Below are 24,672 nucleotides of genomic sequence, written 5' to 3'. Positions count from 1 at the left end.
CCGCATCAAGTTATCCAGAATGGGCGGCCGCTCATTTGGATACTTGGCCGCCAAACTTTGGAATGAACTTCCAGCTCAAATCCGCGCAATGAATGACCTTTTATCCTTTCGCAAAGCCATAAAAACCCATCTTTTTAAATAGTTATGTTATGTACACTTCTGGACCTCCTACAATTCCATCTTGCTGTCCTCTGGACATAGGCAGCTAGCGCCGGGACGCCCCTTGGCTGGGGCAGCCGTGCGCTATACAAGCACATCTAACATAACATAACATAACATAACAAGTTAACCCTATAAATAAGATTATACTTGGATGTCCAAATGAGATGAAATGAGGAAAACAAAAACCATTTGTCTAAAGAAATAGCTGTACTTTTTATAAAACAGATATCTTGTAAATATAATGAATTTTTATTAAGGATTTTTTAATATTTATTTATATTCTGTATATGGTATTTATTTGACATAAGAATATACTGTAAGGAATTATTCAGTATCAAATGTCAAATCAATATATGTATTAAACAAGATTTGTAAAAAGCTAAGAAAATATACTACTATGGAATTTTACTCCTCTAATGTGTTAAAATGTGGATTAGATGCAGAGTGGCCAAATTACAACAAATTGAGTAATCCGAGATCTAAACCATGATACGGGTTTACACAATAGGTCAGGTGATAGATACAATGATCTTTTGAAAAATACTGCACAAATTAAAGTATATGAAACGTTAAAAAAACTTGAATGCACAATGGGTTTGTGAGAACTTAAGAGTTAAAAACATTGAGTTTTAAAATAACAAAAAATATGTATTTTATTTTTCACACCGCACTTTAAGCACTATTTATGACTATTTTCAAAAACAATGTTAGATTTCATTCACAATCAGAAATGTGTTGAGGTATTTTACAAGAACACCAATTTGTGCAATAACAGTGTGACCCAACTTAACATTGAATGGCCCCAATCACACTTTACTATTTGAATACAAATACAGCCTGATAGATTGTCAATATTTTAAATGTGTGATAAGCCTAGGATCAGTATTTTACTGAGTGAAACATTGATGTTGATTGAAAATTGAATATTTTCATATCGAACTATACCTTGGCTATAGGCATGTTATATTTGCAGGGTCATATGTTACAATGTATTTTACTGTTATATGTATACTTATTTATTTATTTATTGTGAATTTTGCACATAAATAATGTTAAGTTTTTCACACTACACTGTGAAGAAATCACGAGGAAGTATTTTTCCCATTGTAATTGAAAATGTTAATCATGTGATACACTTGAAAACGCACTGCCACTTTAAAATGTTTCCCAACTGCACAACAATTGTCGAGTGAACAAGCGGCGAAAGCTGCGAAACGCGTCTCTGACCTTTTGGGTAATAAATAATTGAGGCTCGAAGACTGGGTCCGTGTCCTGTTTTGCTGGCGGCAGTGCTTGGCTCACTACGTGGTGGCTGAATCAACAGTATTCCTGTGAGATATATATATATATATATATATATATATATATATATATATATATATATATATATATATATATATATATATATATATATATATTCACTGACAACACCATAGGTTATAGACCATATATAGTTAGGAATTTGCATTTACAAAACCTTAAAAATTCACTGAAAAACCATAGGTTATGGACCATATATAGTTAGGGATTAGCATTTACAAAACCTTATTTTACTCACACAAAACCATTGAAATTTGCATATATAGTTAGTTGCACTAACTATATATCGCGCACCCGCAATCCACTGCTGATGATGTCACATATTCCATCATTCATGACATGGTCAGTGACATCACTGATGACATCACTGATGACAACTCAAATGACATCACTGACAACATCACTGATGACGTCATTCATGTGATAATACGATGAATCTCTTCAGACTCTAATATAACCTTAGATACACTCCGTGTAAACAGACACTCACAGATTGTCACTCATCCATAGAGTTACTCATACACCTAGTCAGTCATGCAAAGAATCAATCACACCTCCATTTCCTCAACTATACAGTTATACACACCTTACTTATTGAAACTTATTCTAACACATATTTACTCTCTTATACAATCACTGATACAAGTTTTCAATGATCCATGCAGCCACTCACACATTCACTAGCTATTATACACAGTAATTTATATATGTCAACTCAATGGGAAAAACGCATTTTGGGACCCCCCTTTTTTCTCGGCCCCCCTTGACAAAACCCCCCCAAATTTTCAGGGGCTACTCAGAAACAAAATGTGCCATTTTCCTGAAATTTTCAGCCAATTCCGTCCACAAACGCCAAAGTTATTCGACATAGAATTTTCAGAAATCCCATAGGAAAAAAATCCTAACTATATATACCTACTGGCGACCGCCAGTAGGTAATATATATATATATATATATATCCAACACGTGACTCCTCTGATCTCTCGGTGTCTCGGCAATCACACAGCACACCAGCAAACAGGAAGGAGACGGACCACAGCACATCAGCAGAGTTGTTTTATTGAACAACAGAAAGCAGCTACGCGTTTCTGGCAAGTTGTGCCCTTGTTCACGCTGCAACTAGTACATCAAACTCAATGCTGTTTTATATGCTAATTATACATAGTGACCACCCCTCACGGTGACATAGTGAGTCATGTGACTATATAGAAATAAACAAAATACTTCCGCAGTAAAGTCACAGTGTGTCCAATGGAACATTATCACATGACATATATATATTACCTACTGGGGGTCACCAGTAGGTAGTTATAGTTAGGACCTAGTTTCCATAGGAAAAGCGTTTTTTTTGTTTTCCCAATACCTTTAGCGCCGGATGACGAATGTTCACAAAATTTCCAAAACTCGTGGGGTTCTCCGGTCAGCTCCTATCCTGAAAGTTTCTGGGTTATTCAGTAGGCGGGGGCCGAGAAAAAAGGGGGGGTCCCAAATGTATTTTCTCCATGTTGTTTTCAATAGGAAACCTTAGACATGGCTGCAGCCCGAACTGCTGAATGGAATTACACCAAAAAGGTAACCCTTATTTCAGGAAGAACTCTTTTTGTTAAATGGTGTAAATCTGTTCAATAGTTCCGGAGAAATATAAAAAAAGAGGTCGGAAAATGATTTTCCCATAGGACACTTTAGACACAACCACAGCTTGAGCTGCTGAAAGGAATTACTTTAAATTTCGCAAAAAGGAAGTGCTTGGTTCAGAAAGCGCCCTTTTTTCTAAATGCTGTAAATCTGCTCAGTAGTTGCTGAGAAAATGAAAAAATAAAAATGTCGGTATATAGAGGCGCTGTGGATCTGCGGACCCTCTCGACCACGAGCTTTATTCTAATTGGCTGTCAACACTCCAAACCTAGAAGTGTGGCAGCCATCTTGTGCCTCGGCAACCGAGGCACAAGAAAACAGGGAACGAAAGGTGAAAAAAAGGAAAAGGGGACAGGGTAGAAACACCCTGACCCCCTAGGCCTGTCATGGGGTCCCATGAGGACCCCACAGGGCCAAAAAAAGCATTAAAAAAAATTGGTGAGATTCGCACACCCAGCGCGAATTTCGGCCGTAAATTTAAAAAAAAACAAGGTGTGGGCTGCCGCCCTTTGTTATTATTTAGCCCCTGTGTGGGCCAAGTCCCGGGGGCATTCAATAATGTGCTTGTGGAGGCTCAGGGAGGCCCCGGCCGCCACGGGGACCGCCACGGGGACCGCCACCCCGAGGCTTTCCATACATATTTGTGAGGGCACGCGGCCCCCCTCGCAGCCCCATGGCCCGCCCCCCGGGGCTTCTTATTGTTATTGTGTGGGGGGCCTCCAAGTCCCCCTAAAGCCCCAGGGATCACCACCCCCCAGGGCTTTTATTAATTATAATCACGGGGGCACACGGCTCCCCCACTGCCCTAGGGACCGCAACTCCCCCGGGCTTTTATTTTTTAAAAGATACACCTATGGGATGCTCAAGTCCCCCCACATGCCCCGGGGACCGCCACCTCCCGGTTCACTAATATTTAAATTCAGGGGTCCGTAACGGACCCTGAGCCTAGGGGACCACCACCTCCCCGGGGATGTGCAATAGGTGGGAGGGGGACTGCGCAGCCCCCCTCCTGGAACTCTTGATGGCCCTGGGTACCGCTACCCCCCAGGGCCGGCTCCTGCAGTGTCCCAGGGTGCCCACCCCGGGACACTGCTGTTTGCAATGACAGGGTGGGAGCCGCTCGGCTCCCGCCCTGTCATTGCAAACTGCTTTGCTTCATTGAAGCAGAGCAGGGAAACCTGCTCCCGTTTCAAGGAAGCAGAGCAGGGAGCTTTTTCACAAGGGGAGCTGCATGTTAGCAGCTCTCCATGTGGAAAAGCACTGCCGGCTCCCGCAGGGTGTGGGGAGCCGGCGGGACCGTGGGGGCATTGGGGCTCTTCCCATGGTCCCCAACGGATAAGGGCCTGCCCCGGGGGATGGGGTCCCTGGGGCTAGAAGTGGACCGGGAGGGGGGCCACGCCCCCCCTAAAAAAAGGGAAAAAAATAAAGGCCGGCCCGGGGGATGGGGTCCCCGGGGCCAATAGAGGGCTTAGGGGGGGGGGCCTCGCAGCCCACCTCCTTAAAAAATATATTTGGCCTTGCCCATGGAGATGGGGTCCCCGGGGGCCGGAATTGGCCACTGGAGGGGGGCCCATGTGGCCCCTTCCCATTAATATATATATATTTTTTAAATGGGTGTCAGGCCCTGGGGATGGGGTCTCCAGGGCCCAAAAAAGTAAAAAGAATGGAGGCCACACAGCCCTCATTCCAAAATAAATATTTTTTTAAAACACGCGATTGTGCCGGAGGCCCTGCTCCCTCCCAGCAACACTCTGCAAATGCGCCCTGTGGCGCGTTTTAAGTTGGGGAATTTATTCCCTTTCAATACTGGGGGTCTCTGGGGGCCAAATAGGCCCCCAGGTACCTCCAGTAAGCACCACAGGGCTGCGTTGCAGAGAGGTGGTCCAGGCCACGCCCCTTTATACACCTCTCTGCAACACAGTTCTCTGGTGCTTACTGGAGGTATCTGCTGGGCTAGTTGGACCCCAGGGACCCTCAGGATTCAAGGGGACTTTATCCCCAACTTAAAACGCACCACGGGGCGCGTTTGCACAGTGGTGAAGGGAGGGGGCGGGCCTGAGGTGATATGTGTGCAAACACGCCCTGTGGCGCATTTGTAGTTGGGGAATTAATTCCCCTTCAATCCTGTGGGTCCCTGGGGGCCAACTAGCCCAACAGGTACCTCCAGTAAGCGTCACAAGCCTGCGTTGCAGAGAGGTGGACCAGGTCACACCCCTTTTTACACCTCTCTGCAACGCAGCTCTGTGGTGCTCACTGGAGGTACCTCATGGGCTAGTTGGACCCCAGGGACCCTCAGGATTCAACAGGACTTTATCCTCCAACTTAAAACGCACCAGGAGGAGCGTTTGCAGAGTGGTGGAGAAAGGCAGCATGGCCTTTGTCTACCTCTCACCAGTCCCACTGTGTGGGGCTTACTGGAGGTAAAGGGTAGGCTAGTTGACCCCTAAAGGACCTCCAGCAGTGAAGGGGATTTCAACCCCCATCCAAGAGCACGCCAGGGAGCGTATTTGTAGAGTGGTGGGCAAAGTGAGCGCGGCCTGGTACGGGTATTTACCAGTGCTGCTGTGTGGGACTGACTTGAGGTAATAGTTTGGGAAGTTGGCCCCCAAGGATGGCCTTGGGGGCCAACTACCCCTCCTGTTACCTCCAGTAAGTCCCAAACAGTGGGATTGCTAATACGTCTTCGGAGGCCATGGCCACCTTTCTCTACCACTCTTCAAATGTGCCTCGTGGCAGACTGAGGGATGAAGTCCAATTTAGTCCTAAGGGAGTTTGGGGGCCAAGAACCCCTTCTGGTACCTCCTGTTAGTCCTACGCAGCGGAATTCCTGAGCGTTGGTTGAACGCCAAGGCATCCTTTCTTCACCACTCTGCAAACACGACTACTAGTTAAAGTAGCATATTTCTACACCTCTGACTTAGAGATAGTTTTAATCCCCCTGCCCAATATGTACTAGGGCCTTATAAAGGAGGTCGTGCTAATCAAAGAGGTATCCCAACGCATAGTGTTCCCTAGTGTATGTAGGTGTTTTCACTGTATTCCAAGTGTCTTTTAGCATAGAACTGGCTCTAGGCCTGCTTAGTCAGAGTCAGTTACCACCAGTACCCGTCTGAAAAAGTTGTGGGCACAGGATGATTTTGCAACAAGGCCTCTTTCTGCTCAACTGTTGGTTCTTTCTGCACATGTCTTGCTTCTTCCTGCACTTTTCTTTGTCTTTGTGGACTTCTGTTGCTTCTTTCTGCATGTCTTTTGGTCTTTCTGTGCATTTTTTCTTCTTTCTTCACATGTCCTACTTCTGTAGGCATAGTTAAATATGAGCATTTAAAAGATTTTAGAGACTGCATCTGTGATGGACTGTATGGGTGGGTGAGTGTGTGTATGGGTGTGTTAGTGAGTGAATGTATATCTCAGTGGTACATGTGCGAGTAACTACATATGTGAAAGGCAGTATATATGTGTGTTAGAGTATATAAATGGCTACAAGTGTGAGTGTGTTATTGTGAGAGTGGCTGTATGGATGAGTGTGTGCTTGTATCAGTGATTGTATAAGAGCGTAAGAAAGTGCTAGTATTTGTATGAGTAATTGAGCTGGTGTGTGTATAACTGTATAGGTGAGTAAATGGCAGTGTAAATAATTATTTACATGACTGACTAGGTGTGTGAGTACCTCTATGGATGAGTGGAGGTGTGTGAGTGTCTATATAGGTGTATGAGTGCATATGATAGTCCTGTACTGAGTGACCATAAGTATGAGTGATTGTATGGGTGAGTGAGTGGATGTGTGTGTAAACCTAATAATCAGTGAGTGGGTATGTAGTTATTGGTATTGGAGTGTCTATGGTTTTGAGAATGACAGTCTGTACTTTATCACATGGATGATGTCATCAGTGATGTAATTTGAGATGTCATCAGTGATGTCATCAGTAATGTTACTGACTATGTCATGAGTGATGTAATATGTGACGTCATCAGCAGTGCATTGCGGGGACACAAGTTATAGTTATCTGAACTAACTGTAATGGGGGAATTCCTCTGGTTTTGTATGAGTGAAATGTCCAACTAACTACAACTTCCCCTAAAACCTATGTTTTTTTCAGTATATATATATATATATATATATATATATATATATATATATATATATATATATATATATATATATATATATATATATTTATAAAAAATAACCCTTTCTCCCTGCCTTGAGACCTAAAACTACCCCCTGCGTCCTGAAAGCGGACCCCCTCCCCCGAGCCGTAGAAACTTTCCTGACTCTCCTAAGTCCTAAAAACATCCCCGCCTCCTAAGCCCTAAAAATTACCCCAACCCACCTCAGCACTAAAAGCTTTCCCGACCCCCCTGAGTCCTAAAAAACGTCCTCGACCCTCCCAGCCCTGAAAATAACCTGACCCTCCCTAGCCCTGAAAACTGCCCCCCACCCACCCAAAACCCGGCTCAACCCCACAGTCCTCTCCCTTATCCTTCCTCTTCCTGGGCCCAAACATTCCAGCACCTAGACTGTGCATATGCCTTAAGGCAAGCGTGGATGCGTTGTTTGGGCACGCATGGCTGAGGCCCTTTGTTCCGGCTGTTTCCCTTCACGAGGCGATACAATACACAACAGTACAGAATGCGAGACAACATCAGGCTACATTTACATTTCAGGGGTGCAACAGGGTGTCCATTGGACACCCCTGCACCCTTGAAATCGCAAAATCAAAATGCGAATCGCTAATAGCGAGTCGCACATTGATATGTCATCCCATTCATTCCTCTGGGCCTTTAGGCCCATAGGAATGAATGGGGAGTTATTCCTTATTTGGGATTAGCAATTTGCTAATCGCAAATAAGGAATGTGTAGGAATCACAATTTATTTAGCGATTCCTACATGAATCCCGTTTTGCGAGTCTGTAATAGCGATTCCTTATTATTCGCTATTACAGACTCGCAAAACATGCCGATGATGAATCTGGCTGTATGTGCCAGGATGTACCCCTATTGTTCTGTTAATGTCAGCACAATACCAGTGTCTGTGAAAAGTTTTTGTCAACTTTTAAGAAAAAAATCATTATAATGCTGGTCTTCCTCCTGCCTGAGCTTTGGGGAACAAAGCAGATTTCTGATTTTTTAGGTGCCTTTCACAAGCCATCTAGATAAAACAAGAAATATGCTGATGTATCAGTATTCATATTTAATTCAGTGTCTCTCTATTCTTTTGCAGTTGAAGAAAACCCTAAATGAGATGAGCACCATTTACAGCACAGGCAAAGTATGCGATTCATCGAAATGTTTGCCGCTGGAACCAGGTAGCGTACAAAAAGAGAGGTCATAGCAATCAAACATATATAAATGTTTATTTCAAGCTATATATGTCTCGTTTCTCATCAAGTGCTCTCTTATGTATCAATATTGGATAACGTTTGACTGTGGCAATTTAACTTAAGAGTGTAACAATGTCAACAAATGCTTAACTTTGTTATTTTTTGGTCTGTTAACAATTGCTCTCACACTTCCATTAGGTCACATATTTGCCAGAGACTTATATGTCATGCCATTTATTGATGTAAGGTAGTGATTTAGTCAGACTGGTTTCTTGCATAAATCTTCTATATTAGATTAGTCGTCTTAAAGTATTAAAACAATAATTACTCTATGCTATGCAAATGACCCCTGAATAGATTGTTTCCAAAAATGTGCTTATGTAATTCATCCATGTCAAAACTTTAAAATCAAAACTATAGAACATTCAAAAATATGATGAGCACAGTGAAGCAAGAGGGAGGAGTGCAAAGGATCTTGGTAAATAGAAAACAGGATATGCTAAAACAATTTATTAGCTATACAAAATCTACTTTCTAAAAACTCCATCAGGTGCAAATGCAAGCTGAAGATTTCAAAAGGCAAACTGGGGCAATACAACCTTCTGCTGATTTCTAAGACATCTAGAAAATGTCCCATGCAATCGAAAAAAAAGAAGGATTGATCTAAAGCTAAAACAACCATAAAGCGGCACTAACGCTCTGTGGGGTATATTAATGTAAAATCCTTCATTGCATGGTAGCGGCCAAGGTTGTCTGAATCATGCAAAGTTCCATGTCTGCTCCTATGGCAATTATTTGCATGCCATGTATGGTTATACCGTACTTACGTGTGTGCCGACTGTTAACCAATTTACTTCAGGGCGTGGCTGAGCAAGGAAGCTTAAAGTGGTAAGAGGATATGGAGCCCCTCCTCTAATTTCAGAACATGTGAAGGAAATTGTCAGTTGGGCGCTGGCCATGCACAATCCATGAACCTTGCAAATGTTAGAACCCCTTTCAGAGAGCCCCAGGCAAGCAGGAGCTACAAGGCACAACCGTAGTGGTTGGGACCTTTTACTCCTGATATCCTGGTGCCTAAATTACTATGAGCTCTGATCAGCTGGGCCACATACCCCTTAAACACTTGACTCGCAGTGGTAGCGCAGGATGGGCTGTCTAAGTCTTCTCAGGGAGGAGGAAGGTGTAGCGCAAACACAGACTCACAACTCAAAATACCTCCATCTAACCTCCATAATTGAGTGTCTAGTCAAATACTTGCTTTCATATCAAAGCCAGTATTTATATACAAACGTAAAGGATAAAATAGCACACCAGAAATTATGCACACAGTCTTCTCAAGGCAGCCTCACTAGCGCTCCCAGGGTCGGGTTTCTTAAGTCCCAGCTCCCCTGTTTTAAGGTCCTTTGTTATTTTATGTGAGGTGATACCCAAGCTAGGCCTACTAGTAAGTTTATGTCTTAGAAGTTCCAAGACGGCTTGGTGAAAGTCAAAGTGTCTCAGGGCTAAAGTGGCAAGTCAAAGTAACCCCCTCCCCCTCATAACCCAGCAGCCCTGTATTTAGTATTTCTCTAGCTGAACTCAGGCAGAGTGTCCAAGTGCACGTCTGTGGCCCAGCGATGAACAGAGATCTGGATTCTGCAGTCGGAGTGGCAGGCCTCAATGCTGCTCCTCTGTCAACATGGTTGGTCTACCTGACTCGAGTAGTTAAATCATATTTCTTTGCCTTTGGGTCACAGCCCGCTGAGGCCCACAGTCATTTCACTTCACCACAGCCACCTCTTTGCATACCAGGGGTCTCAATCAGTGGCACATAGGGCGACGGCTCTCCTCAGGTCATGGCGCTGCACATTCCAATGGCCGTTCTCTTGTCACAGTGTGGCACCAAGGGCGATAACCCTTATTCCTCACCTTGGCCCCCACTTGGAATATGAGTCACCACAGTGACCATGAGCAGACAGTATGATTGGTGCAGTGGTCCTAATGGACCTGAATCTCACACTCTGCTCCCAGCAGCCACTCCTCAGGATCCCCTACTGGACCTCTCTTCCGCTAGACAATCTGCTTTTCTTCACAGGTCCTCTGGTCTTGGGTAGGCAGAAGCTACTGCTCCAGGCGAGTGTTTTCGATTCTCTCGTCGGATTTCCTCTCACCCAGCATAAAAGACTGGCAGGCCTTTAGGCCCCAGTCCTGGTCACAGCAGGCTGCACTCTTGCTGAGCATCTTCACTTTGATGTAGAGCTTCAGTTTGACAATTTGGGAGTCTCAAGTTCCCCTTTCCAAACTCCATTTCCAGGTGGCACAAATGTGATTTAGTGTCTCTGTCTTTGAATTTCATGTTATGAGGTCACCCTCTTTGAAGTGTCCACTTCTCAGTTATGCTCTTCCTCCAAAGAGCAGTCTATCTCAGCAGGACAATCTCCAATATTGATAGCCCCAAACAAAGCCCCTAGGAGTGACTAGATGTTCATACCTAGATGTCAGCTTCACTGATATGTGCATCAAAAGATTACGAACCCCATCTTTTTCTTGAGATATGCCCTGGCCCTTTTGACCCGTGCTCTCTTTCAAAATCAAAGAGCCCCTTTTGAAGTATACTGACGAGCCAGGCCCTTCCATCCACCAATGTGTGTCCCACACATCTTTCAGGAATAGTAGCAAAGAGTAAATCCATCTGGAGGGGAATCCAATACCTAATCACGTCCCTCCAGCTACCCCTGGGGTTTCCAATCTGGACCGACAGGCCTTGTGCACTGCACCATTCCCAGGCACTTGGGCATCCTTAGTGCGGAATGCAAATCCGAGTGTAGCTTTCCAGGTACTGCTACCACTGCCACACATACATAACAGTCCATTGTGTGACCATGTCTTGCCCTCCATCCATCCTGAGGGGCCCACGGTTGAGCTAAGCACATATCAATGGAACTTCAATTGAGTGACGCCTTAGGCCTCACTCCCATGATGCAGATAAACCAGCCTGGCCATGCTCCTGATTATTCATTTCAAAACCGTATGCTGCCACCACTGTGTATGCTACTTAACTCTTGGTAAGGGCTGTAGCCCTCCACCATTATGATGGTAACTGCATTGTGCACCTCTCCCAGCCTAACCAGACCGCAATCTGTAAGACGGGCATAGGTCATGGCATACACGCATGACCCATGTTAGCACATGACCACAAATTGTTACCAAGAATCCAAATATCACAACATCTAGGGCAGTCAGGGCAGGGTTACACGTCTATTACCATGCAAGGCACATCTCTGTCCCAACAGCAAACATTTAGGCCCTCTTTACAAGTATGCTGGAATAGGGTGAGGTATTTACACATGTATAAATACCATTACCCAAGGGTGAGGTATTTACCACTTGTGGACGACTGGTTGAGCTAATAGTATCCATAAAGGCACATAAAGCCTTATACGCACATGGAAACTAGGACACACTCGTTTAACCGAATATATGCCTTCTGTATACCTTGTGAAAATCAATACAGTATATATATATATATATATTTTTTTTTAATCCCTCGTGTTTTATCTTTTGTCCAGACCTTTTTCCCCGATAAATGTAGGCAGGTTTGACCTGCCGGAATTTATCAGCGAAAAACTGTGAGGGTGTGATGTTATCTATCAACTTGCAAGTAAATCTAATCCCTTTGCAACCCCTTGTTGTAGATGTTAGCTTCTAATAAGGGCCTTAGATTTAGCATGGCCATTGCTGCCTTAGAAAGCCTCATAGGCAGCTACTCCCAAAGAGAAACGGTTGGGCTAATGGCTTTTAAGAGGGAATGAAAAATGAATACTGCTAAATTCCATGAGGGTGTTAAATATGCATTTCGCAACAGGGAGGTACAGAAAAGGGGGAGTGGGAAATCTATTGTCTTGGTATATTTTCACTGGCGCTCCTTGATATTTTTTATGTGAGTCCCATAAAAGTCTGAAATCTGCTCTAGACGTAAAATAGACCTTAAGTATGGAATTTCATATTTTGTTATAGGGTTCAGCGAATGGGGCTCGCAAACCCCAGTTTAGAGTTAACAGTATCTACAAAAACCGTGCTGCCTGGGTTATGTGCACACATACTGAGATATGTGAAGATTTAAACGATCATTTGTATCTAACAAGACCTTTTCTTGCCAGCTGTTATTCAGAAATGACACCTTGTCGCTTTAAAGATGCCTTACCCGTGTTTTAGCATCTGCCCTTGCTGCGCATGGTCCTTTGTTACTTAGCAGATTCATAAAGGTGTCCTTACGCTACTGCTTGTCTGTAAATGTTAGCGATTGATAAGCTTTTCTAATTGCAGGACTGGATCACATCATGGCTGAGAGCCAGAATTACAATGAGAGGCTGTGGGCATGGGAAGGCTGGCGGTCTGTGGTGGGCAAGAAAATGAGGCCACTTTATGAAACCTATGTGGACTTGGAAAATGAAGCAGCCAGAATGAACAGTGAGTAGAACGAAAAGGATGACTTAAGCAGCCCCCTTAAACAGGAAACATTTTGAAATCCCAGACAATTGCAAATGCATAGTTATTCATTTTATGATTTTTTTAAAGTTTTGTAAAGAATGAACGAGTCTCCAGAATGTATTAGAATGTTGTGTACAGATATGGATAAAGATCTTTAAAAAAAATATAGAAATCCTCTATGCTTTTGGCAAGAGATTCCATTCTGGCTTTCTGAGGATGTAACACAGAAAATGATAGACCATGAGGAAAATGTATTTTTCCCAATAAATAACCTCGTTGATCAACTTTACAGCGCATTCTGCAGAAAGTATGACAAGACATGCATAGCAGTGTTGTGCCAAAGGCAGCGTGGCAACAGGCATTCCATCAAAAAGATAATTTAGGTAACCCAGAGTTTATGATTTTGGGTTGCTTTCAGACTGAAAAGATGGTATGTTCCTGTTGTATGTATCTGCAAATAGAGAGAAATGAGGTGGTGAGATAGATGAAGTGGCTACCGGAGAGAGAAAGTGCATATAATTATTATTATTGTGTTTCTTATATAGCGCCAGAATCGACCCCCGAAGGGGTATCTCCGCGCTTGCCTTGGGAACCCGTCCTGGCTTTTCCCTGTGAGATAGCCCCTACAGGGCATCCCCAAGGTGAAAGCCAGGCATCCCGCCGCGGGGGGGGGGGGCCGTTGTGGAGATTAAGCAAGCTTAATGCCCAGAGTTGCAGAGTGTGAACCCATGATTAGGTCAGGCACCGAAGCGAGAATTATCGAGTCCATGGACATTTGAGCTCAAGACCCTGCCGTGTCGGGAATTGAACCCTAGTCCCGGGTCTGACCTCTGCTTCAGGCTCTGCCTGCTCTAACCAGTGAGCCACACTTCTCCACTATAAGGACTGAACCCAAACTGGCCATTCAAATCTCTTCTAGTAGTAATGTAATATGGTGTAATAATACTTTTTCACAAGATGCAAAATCAACACCTCTCACTAGGCACAAATAATACAGTCTCTCGTGTCATACGCCTTAATATATGCTTCTGAGTTAAGCTATAGAAAACTTATGTATACCAGGTCATTATTAAATACACAATAAAATTACACAACATGGAATATATGCAGATACTAGTTAGTTAATACAAATGTGTAGACATTCCTGGGCTATACTTAAGTTTAAGTTTTTACTCAGCATTACATGTTGTTGAATATTGGCATTCTAAGATTGCGTTCCTTCATCTAAAATTCGTGGTTATGTCACTGGCCCCTGACTTGTCCTGTCACGGTCACATGCCTGTCAGCATTTCTGCCCTGTGTGTAGGGCATTGCCAAGATTTACAAATGTAAGAAGATGACACCATCCATCTAGATAGGATAAACCATCCAGGCTCCCTGCACATGACAACATAAAACTTCATGTTTGCTAAAGACGCACAACTTTGGAGAGGATGTTACCTAACGTCTCGGGCGGTCGACCTCAAATCTGGGGAACCGGGTTCGAATTTTGGCAAGGACGCGCAACATCCTGTGATTCTGGGCAAATCACTTAATCTCCCCGTGCCTAACAAAAATGAATGTGTGCTCATGTGATGCAACTGGTGCTCGTGTCAAGCGCTCTGATACCCGATACCTTCGGGTCAAGTTTACGCTATATAAGCTCTGTAAAAATATATATCTTTTTTACATTTTTTGATGTAGCTGCATGTATTTTATTTTGCACAACACTACACTACACAGTTTGCCTTTCATTGCCCCATTCCCCTCGGCTCGCCAGAAACAATTAAACAACCTAGGGGCATATTATCAAGGGGGTTTATCTCTGCTTTTTGGGCTTTAAAAGCCAAGAAAGCGGAGATAAAATGATCTCCCTATTACCTAGCTATCGCTAACACCAGTTAGCGACAGCTAGTAGGAGATAGCGACTATCTTGGGCCCCGCTTTGCATGTCAGTGATATTTATCACTAATGACATGCAAAGTGGGCGTGCCAAGATGTTAGCGACTGGAAACAGTCGCTAGCATCGCTATCTCCTATTATCAACTTTTGGAGATATTCGCGCTAAGCGTGAATATCTCCAAAAGCTAACACCTGCCCTGAGCAGTTCTTAGCCATGTTATCCAATGGGAGGTGGATAACATGGCTAAGAGCATTAGCTCGTTAATGCATGAATATCGCGGACTTTTCAGCGATATTCATGCATTTCGGCCGATTTTTATCGCTTAGGAGATATACATTGATAATAGCAAGGTTCCTAAGCGATAAAAATCGCCGCAGCTTTGCGATAAAAAAATCGCCGCTAAACCAACATAGCGATAATTATCGCTAGTTGTTGGTAATATGCCCCCTAGTCCCTCAGCTGTACATCAAATCTCCATTTTGGAAGTTACAACACTGAAGATCTAGCTATCTCCTGCTGACATCCCTCTACACTCCACATGTGCTTCTTCAAAAGAGTTCAAAAGCACTAGATCCTATCTTGTCTACCGGTCTGAAATCTAGTTGAAAAAGAAAATAATGACGTTGTAAAAAGGAAATCCTATGCAGAAACAAAAGGGACGCTGCTTCTATATGAAGCATGTTTCTTAATGCTTCCTCATTGTCTTATTTATTTTTATTTAGAAAGTTTTATATAGTGCAAACATCACCACCAAGGGTATCAGAGCGCTTTACAGTTTATGCATCAAGTAAGGTACAAGTAAACAAACAGAATCAACAAAGCGAAAAATGCACAGTCTCCTAATGTCCTACATTCTCATGAGCCAGGCAGCTGGGACACAAATCAACGCTTATGGCCTTAGAGTCCAATGGAGAAGCCTGACTGAGGCAGAAATGTCTTCATCAAGAGCCCTTTGACTTTTTTTTTTGAAGAGGGTAGTGGCAGGGTTCACCCTGACTTTGGGGGGAGGGAGTTCCAGATCCTTGGAGCCATACCTGAGAAGGCTCGATTGAAGGTCTTTCTTTTCTTGAATTTTTGTTGTTTGAGCAAAAGGGTGCTGTCGCTGCTGGAGGTTCTCGAACCACATGAAAGCTCAAGCTTCAGGGCGAGGTAAATCGGGGTCTTGAAGTGGATGGCTTTGTGTGCCATGCAGGCAATTTTTAACTGTATCCGAGCTTCATAAGAAAGCCAATTCAGGGCCAGCAAGTCTGAAGAAATATGGTTGTATTTTTTAGTGGCAGTTATGATCCTAGCAGCAAAATTGAGGGCAACCCTAAGAGGGGCCGTGTTCACTCTGGCCAAACCTCACAGCATTGCACTACCATAATCCAGCTTTGAGATCACTAATGCTTGCACTTCAACCTTTAGGTCATGAGCAGGGAGATAAGGCTTCTTAGGATGCTATGTTGGAAGTTTGCTCCCTTGGTGAGGTAAATAATGTGCTTCTGCATATTCAGACGGTTGTCTAATACAGTACCCAGAGAGAATGCCCAATCAACGAGGTGAGGTCTACAATTAAGAGCAGTAATCTGATTCAACCATTGTTCCATAACCTGAGATTGTTTGAGGGGTGAGATTAGGAGGAATTCCGCTTTTAGAGCATTAAGCTTCAGAGGGTTATGTGTCAACCAGCTTTGTGTTTCCAGCAGGACTTAGTTGAGGGACTGAATGTTCTCGGGGGAGGCGATCTTCAGGTATAGTTGGGTATCATCTGCATACATGTGATAGTGAATGCTGGATGATTTCAGAATTTCTGCCAGAGGCTCCAGGAACAGGTTGAAGAGTGTGGGGGAAAGCGCAGAACCCTGAGGAACCCCCTGAGTGACCGGTGTAGGATGGGACAATATTTGGTTCACCTTGAAGCTTTGGGATCTATTCTGAAGGAACGATGAGAACCAGTTTAGAACAGGCCCAGGCAGCCCAATCCTGTGTTCCAGGAGGTCAATTAGGTTATCGTGTTTGACAGCATCGAATGCTGACGAAAGGTCAAGAAGGATCAATAGGCATGACACATTGGGGTCCAACATTTTTAGCGCATCATCGACAATGTGCTTTAGTGCAGACTCTGTACTAAATCCCGGGCGGAATCCAGATTGGCATTGGTCCAGGAGCTGGAAATGGTCGATGTGGTTACTGAGTGGAGCGAGCACACATTTCTCCAGGAGCTTTGCCAAGGTGGGGACGTTAGAGATTGGGCGAAAGTTATGAAGGTCCGTGGGATCAGCAGAAGGTTTCTTCAGAATCGGGGTAACTTGACCCGATTTTAGGCAATCCGCAATAGCACCTTGTCGAAGTGATGCATTGATGATCGTAGTCCAAAGTGTTAGTAAGGAGGATTTAACTTCTGGGAAAAGGTTTGATGACAGAGGGTCATTGTAGTGATTGGAAGGTTTCAAAGTTGACAGGAATTTGCGTATAGTGCATTCTTCCAAGGTTTGGAACAGACTCCAGGAAGCATTGTTTTTGGGGAGGTAGGGCAGCGCAGGGTCAGTGGTGTCCCACCCTGGGAATGTAGGGTGTTCAGTGGATTGATCAACAGGTGATCAAGGGCAGAGCGTGATTCAGTTTAATTCTTAATAGTCTTATCCTTGATGAAATCAGCAAATTCTTCACAGTTCGGCAATGTCCCTTGACCTAGTGACGATAGATTAGGATGACTGGTAGCTTGCAATTTGATGAGTTTTTTGGGATGGTTTTTTGCTTGCTCTAGTTTGATTTCTGAAGGAGGTGGCCTACGAGCATCTGATGTGTTTGTTGTATATGCTTCTCATGGATCTCAGATGGTAGAGATGTTCAAGGGAGGGATGGGATCTCCACAACCTTTCCGCAAGTCTTACATTTCTTCTTTTGGAATTAAGACTATCATTGAACCACGGTTTGGAGAGTTTAGAGGACATTCTTTCAAGCTGTATTGGTGCAAGCGAGTCTAGTACTTTAAGCATTGAGTGGTTATGGTGGGCCATAAGGTTGTGGACATCCGACATGTTCAAGGGAGGGGGCAAGGTGTTATCACAGAAAGCAGTCAGATCTTGTGAGTTGATGTTCCGTAGACATTTTTTCAACTGTTTTGGGTTCTTAGGCTGTGTTCTACTTACTCTAACCGATTCCAGGATGAGGAAGGTTATGCAATAATGATCTGTCCAATCGCACTGGAGGATCGAATAAAGGAGGATGGAGTTGGGTTTACCAATGACAAGATCTAAGGTAGCTCCTTTGGTATGAGTAGGGCTGTCGCAGATTTGGATTAGGTTGAGGTCTAGTAGAAAGGATTTAAGGCTATTGACCACCACATCATTTACATTGTTCCAATGGAGGTTGAAATCTTCCAGGAAGATCTGCGTGCCATGGAAATCAGTATTGGCCGAGATAATGTACATGATCTGTTCTGTGAAGGGAAGGTTGTCGTGAGGGGGGTGGTAAAACGTGTGTAGTTTGAATGAGTGGTTGATGCATTAAACAATGTGAGAGGGACCCCTTGCAAACCAAAGGACTAGGGTTCTGTCGAAGAGCACAAGGTGTGTCCTTTGGTGATACTTAATAGAAACCTATTAACCCACATGTCACCACTCACCCAATACAGTCGGTAAACAACCATTACAACAAATCTTTTACCCCGCATACCATCACCCCGCATACCATGACAACGCAACTCCCAATACTCCCCAATGACATTACAAGGCATGGCATTACATTTTATATGCTTTTACCACGAAATTCGTTGTAAATGCATGAATGGTAAAAGCATATGTTTTTTATATGTAAGTATAAGGTAAGTATAGGGATTTGGGTTTGGGGTGTAGGGGAATATGTTTTGGGGGTTCAGGGGTAATTTTAGGGTTAAGTGTATGTTTGGGTTTTGGGGTGCTGGGGAATTCTTAGGGTTTAGGGTGGGTTTAGGTTTGGGGTACTGGGGTATTTTTAGGGGTCAGGGTGCGTTAGGGTTTGGCGTGCAGGGGGTCTTTTTAGGGTTCAGGGTGAGTTTAGGTTTTGGGGTACTGGGGTATATTTAGGGGTAAGAGTGGGTTAGGGTTTTGGGGTGTAGGGGGTATTTTAGGGTTATGGGTGGGTTTTAGGTTTTGGGGTACCAGGGTATTGGTAGGGGTCAGGGTGGGTTGGTGTTCTGGGGTGTAAGAGGTAATTTTAGGGTTCAAGTTAAGTTTAGGTTTTCGGGTACTGGGGTATTTTTAGGGGTCAGGGTGGGTTAGGGGTTTGGGGTGCAGGGGTATTTTTAGGGGTCATGGTGGGTTGGGGTGCAGGAATATTTTTAGGCATCAGGGTGGGTTTGGGTTTTGGGGTGTGCAGGGTAATTTTAGGATAAAGGGGGGTTTTGGGGTGCCAAGAGTAATTTAAGATTTATGTGGATAAAAGCAAATTACACAGACCCCACTGGAGGGGAAGAATTGGGCACAGCACAAAAACTTCAAACCCCAGAATGCACACGAATTTCCACACCTGTTTAAGTGAGGCCTCTGGGGAGGTTAATTGATGAAAAAAACGAACTGAAGGCTGGAGAGTGTGCTGTGCAGATCTGTGGCTGACAGACTGTGTTTTCCCTTTGAAAAAGAAGCATGTTGCTTTGAAACGCGTCAGGGAAGGTAATGAACAATTGGAAAGCTGAGCTGGTTTCATAAAATAAAGGGTTCTGTGAACTTATTTTTCGTGGAGTGGCGTCCTTAAGCAGCAGGCACTTTTGTTGGAATTTTCATACACGGTAGCCTCACCGTGGAGGATGCACCGCCATTAAATGATGGGTCTGCAAGGTTGGAACTGTGCTTAACCTGTCTGCAGCACGAGGAATAAAATAAATAAAAGGAACCGGCATGCCTTTCTGAGGCCCACTGGAGGGCTGAAAATAACCGGATAATGAACACTGTTTGAAAAATTTCATCTGCAAGCAAATTACACAGACCCCACTGGAGGGGAAGAATTGGGCACAACACAAAAACTTCAAACCCCAGAATGCACACGAATTTCCACACCTGTTTAAGTGAGGCCTCTGGGGAGGTTAATTGATGAAAAAAACGAACTGAAGGCTGGAGAGTGTGCTGTGCAGATCTGTGGCTGACAGACTGTGTTTTCCCTTTGAAAAAGAAGCATGTTGCTTTGAAACGCGTCAGGGAAGGTAATGAACAATTGGAAAGCTGAGCTGGTTTCACAAAATAAAGGGTTCTGTGAACTTATTTTTCGTGGAGTGGCGTCCTTAAGCAGCAGGCACTTTTGTTGGAATATATATATATATATATATATATATATATATATATATATATATATATATATATATATATATATATATATATATATATATATATATATATATATATATATATATATATATATATATATATATATAAATATTTATATATATTTATAAATATATTAAATATATATACTTTCAGTGGTAGTATGTCTACTTAGGAAGCTGCTGCAATGATCCAGTTCCCAGCCAATAATTAAATGACCTGATTTCTGCTCATCCATAAAGACGGCATAAGTATATAACAAATCTCATATTAATATAGCCTTATAGCCCGCCGTAGAGGGCTTTACCAGCTATTAAAGGCCCTCTCCAGCGTTAAAGGCCCCGAGCCGAAGGCGAGGGCCTTTAACAAGGGAGAGGGACTTTAATAGCGGTAAAGCCCATCTACGAAGGGCTATAAGGCTATTAGAACATTCAGCCACTAGAGGACAGAATGTTCTAACAAAAAAAACAAAGCCTTTTGGGAGCGTGGGGGGATTGGAATCCCCTCAGGTTCCCTGAAGCCTTTGTTCACAGCCAGAGCTGTGAACAAAGAAACATTGGAATGTTGGAGCTCCAGGCTTATACCAGCCATTATAAGCCCAGAGCACTCCATTGTTTTCAATGGAGCTCCCAACATTCCAATGTTCTAATGTTACTTAAGGCCTCCTTCATTAGCTCCGAATAGGGCAAGGTGTTTAAAAAAAATAACGAGGGACCCCTCCTCTGATGAACACAATATGTTCTAGTCCTCTAGGTATGAAGATTATATGCCTCACAGTGACTGTATCCGAGGAAACCAGCGGCGTGCCTTCGGGTCCGTCCTTTTCTTCTAGTTAAACGAGGTTGTTGCAACCAGTCACTTTAATGCATAGGCATTCACAAGACAGCAGGAGGTCGGTTTGGAGTATTTTCACTGTTAGATTGCTACGATGTAAACATGCGATGCCTCCACCTTGACCACTAGTTCTGTCCAACATAATGGTATCGTAGTTGGGATGTATTAAAATGTCCAGGATGGGAGCAGCAGAGTCATTTAGCCAGGTTTCTGTCAGCATTACAAGGTCAAGCTCCTGGGCAAGGATGAGGTCGGCAATGTCCCCAGAATGTTTAACTGCCGATCTACAGTTTAGGAGAACGCATTTGAGTCTTATGTTGGAATCCGCGGGTACAAGTAGAGTATTGGTTGGCTGTCATGAAGTTGTTCTCATTTAAAGATCTAGTGTTTGGCCTAGGTTCCCTGAAGGGATCAGTGGGGATGGATTCAATGTGTTGCAAGTTTGTTATGTTATGTTTGTTATGTTATAACATTTTATAAAGCGCGACAGCTGCCCCAGCAAAGAGGCATCCCGGCCTTAAGGTTTGATAAGGTGGAGGGATGTGCCGGATCATATGAGAGTATGAGAGCATGATTATCCCTATCAGACAGGGAAGCTCTACATCTGGAGGGGCGAGAATGGTCATTAGGGTGCGGAGCGGAGGCCCAACTATGAGGTTTGTGGGTGATGTGGGATGGCGACCGCTGAGTATCGTGTTGGGTAGGGAGCCCAGTGCATCCGCTAGCTGGGAGCGAACGGAGAAGATGATTGTTCATAGTGGAGCGGCTTAGTCTGGAGTTAGCTGACAGTTCCTCAGTTATATGTAATAGGCTACGCACCTCTGCCTTAAGTTGTTGTAGGCAGAGTGCTATCTCATTAAGTCGGCCTTCCAATGATGTGTGCGAATGGGCTTGGGAGGCTAGGTTCAGGAGACACTGCAGCGGTCAAGAGCTAGTGGGGGCAGGTGGTAGTAGGGCAGGTGAAGAGTGGATGAGTCCTGAGTGAAGGGATTCTAGGAAATGGTCCTGCATGCTCGGAGGGATGGGTAGAATAGTGGAGTGGGGGTCAGATGGATAGAGACCCCTTAAGGCCTGTGGGAGCAGGTCGGGATTGCAGGTTGGGCTGGGGGAAGGGATCCTGAGTAAAATCAGGGTAGTGCTATGAGCAGTGGAGCTGGGGTAGTTAACGCTAGCTAAATATGGGAGGGGGGAGCAGGTAGCCTAGCGTGATGACTGTGCTGTCACAGCTCGTTCACAATTGGCAATGCGGTGTAGTTGTTATTATGGGTCAAGTTAGCTAGACTGGGGCCTATCAGAGCAGATGTGGGGTCTGAGGGTGGAGGTGGAGAGGTAGGAGATAGACTTTGTGAAGACTGGGGGGTCGCTGGGGACCAGCCCCTCGGAGGGGGTGGAATTTAAGTTAACCACTGTATTCAAGATGGTGGGGAAAAGTTGTCAAATATCACTAGATTGCGATCTGAATCTTGTATAAGGATGGTTCCATTTTTGTAAAGGGAGATGGTGGCTTCAGCTCTGTAAGGAGGGTCTAACCATCAATCTAAGACCATGTGGAGTCTTCAGGGAAGTGGAGATCTTGAGCAGAGAGTATATGGCCATGCGCCATTGAGCATGACGTTTATTGTAAAAGATGAGATCATTTATGGTAGCACCCTTTCTGGTGGAGAGAAAGGGGTCTCAGATAAGGGTTTCAAGATGGGTTTTAAGTAGTCTCTGTTTGAAATTTTTGCAGGTTAGGGTGATATATGATTCGGAAAGCATTATGGGCAGCCGGTTCCAGGTTGGGAGAGATGATGTTCGAAAGTTTCAGATCCATACCCGCACACAACTTGTCTCCCAATCAGGAGTCTGGGCAGGGGTCTGCTCCGACCATAGGAAGCATATGCAAGCCAAGGGTCTGGTCAGAGGTCAGGGACCTGACGAGAGAGATCAGTGTGATAGCAGCCGGAGGGTTTAATGGGCAGAAGGTGGCGTGGGCAATCGAATCACATTTGCTAGTGTCGTACCCTCTGGTTCCTTTGGGTAGACCAGGACCCATGAGAGCCAGACTATCTAGGGCTAGAAGGAGGAGGCTGGGCCGTGATAACTTGAAGGCAATTCAGGGATGAATTCAAATCTGTATAAGGTAGGCAGATCAGGCAGGCCTTTCACGCACGACCTTACGGGAAATAACCACCACCGTGGTATTAAGGCAAACTAACCGCTCAGGCAAGGGCACCCTCTGAGGAGTATTTTCTTTGAATGCAGTAGGGAGTTAGTGCAGGGTATTTTATGCAAGTCCTATACGGATCTTTCAGAGGTCTAAAGTGTTTGATATCCTGGGTGATCCACATAAAGAGGCTGTAATTATCCAATTGGCCGAAGGGAAAGCCGTAACAGTAGAGCAAGAATGACGTTAAAACATAGAGCTCATGGACCAGGTGTGTGGGATATAGATGAAATTAAATGACCACTCCAAGATTGCCACCGTAAGCAGAGAGTGAAGCAGGCCTATTTCTTTCCTTGGCCAGCAGAGCAAAGAGACCAGGGAAGGGTGCGCCCCTCTTCAGTTTCCGTAGCAGGATGGGTGCCCCAAAACAGCAAAACAAAATACAAAAACAAAATGTATGCCCAACAGCAACAACAGAGATACACATAATGGGCGCCCATCAAAGTACAAATCTGAACTCATGGCCCTCGCAACGAGCCAGCAGAAACTAGGACAACCATCAAGAGTCATGAAAAACAGATGGGGTTTGCAGGCCAGAGCTGTAGCGATGTGTGCTGAAGTGCAGGGCACGGCTGGTAGCCCTCATGCCCACCTCTCTCATACCTCACTCAGCGAAAATGGGTATCCCACAGAACAGTGACAGGGACCTCATCCACTGTGACCCTATGGGAGTCATTCCTACCTCTCTCAGGGATCACCAGGTTATGTTATATTCTGCAGATTTGTAGACAGCACTATCTCCCTGGAGGGTATCGTGGTGCTGAGCAGGTGTGAGTTTAGCTACACCTAGGGCCTAATAGGGTAATGATGGGCCATATGGTTAGCATTATTTTTTGGATACGTTCGGGAGGTATCTGGTGAGGTCTGTGGGGTCCGGGTCAGGTTGTAGTTGCTGTATATGATGGTGATTTAGTTGCTGAAGGTTTGAAAGAGATTGTTGCAGAGATTCTGTGAGGGGGTGATCAAGTTGGAGGCGGCCACTGGTGAGGTGAAATTCTTCAGTGTGGAACATATTTATTCGCTTCTGTTGATTTTGGCAGTCAAAGCACCTGCCCAGCTCAAAGGGTTTGTTTCCCCCTGGGTTCCCACTTTCCTGCTTTTCAAAAGTGGTTTGGGACTCTTTCCCCTTTTCAGCAGTGCAGATTTGGCCCTATGTAGTTTTCTTTTTGAGACTTGCTGCTCCCCTCTTTTCCATGTGTTCCCCCCACCTTGGGATCACCCAAAGGGACTTTTCAGGCACTATAGTGTATTCCCACACATCAGCTGCCTTTCCAAGCTGTCTGGGTTCAGTCAGTGTGGAATCCAATAGAGGCTGGTCTAACACCGAAGGACAATACCACAAGAAGTGCTCTTTCATGTTCAAATGATACAGCCTATCGTACATACTCACTATATTGCCTTACCTCCACCCTTCAGTGCTTTTGATAGGTTGACTTCAAAATGTAACGATGTTTGATGTGCATGCTTGTGTGTGTACTGGAAATTCTTTAGGTTCTCTTTTGATATAAGACCAAACCTCTGCAGTAGGGCTTCCTTCATGTGGATGTATGAGTCAACTACT

General features: G+C 44.3%; 1 protein-coding gene across 1 annotated transcript in view; it reads left to right on the top strand.

Annotated features, from left to right (window-relative positions):
• The window catches only part of ACE2 (angiotensin converting enzyme 2), a 459,770-nt gene that overhangs the window by 91,683 nt on the left and 343,415 nt on the right, over window positions 1-24,672 (top strand). The window contains exons 3-4 of the mRNA XM_086934340.1: window positions 8,341-8,425; window positions 12,746-12,889. Of these exons, the coding sequence (XP_086790466.1) occupies window positions 8,341-8,425; window positions 12,746-12,889 (229 nt within the window). The remainder of the gene's footprint in view (window positions 1-8,340; window positions 8,426-12,745; window positions 12,890-24,672) is intronic.

The sequence above is a fragment of the Lissotriton vulgaris genome, chromosome 8 (assembly GCF_964263255.1).
Source record: "Lissotriton vulgaris chromosome 8, aLisVul1.2, whole genome shotgun sequence".
Lineage (NCBI taxonomy): Eukaryota > Metazoa > Chordata > Amphibia > Caudata > Salamandridae > Lissotriton > Lissotriton vulgaris.
The sequence above is the reverse complement of the archived record's forward strand: the minus strand, read 5'-3'. Positions and strand labels throughout refer to the sequence as shown.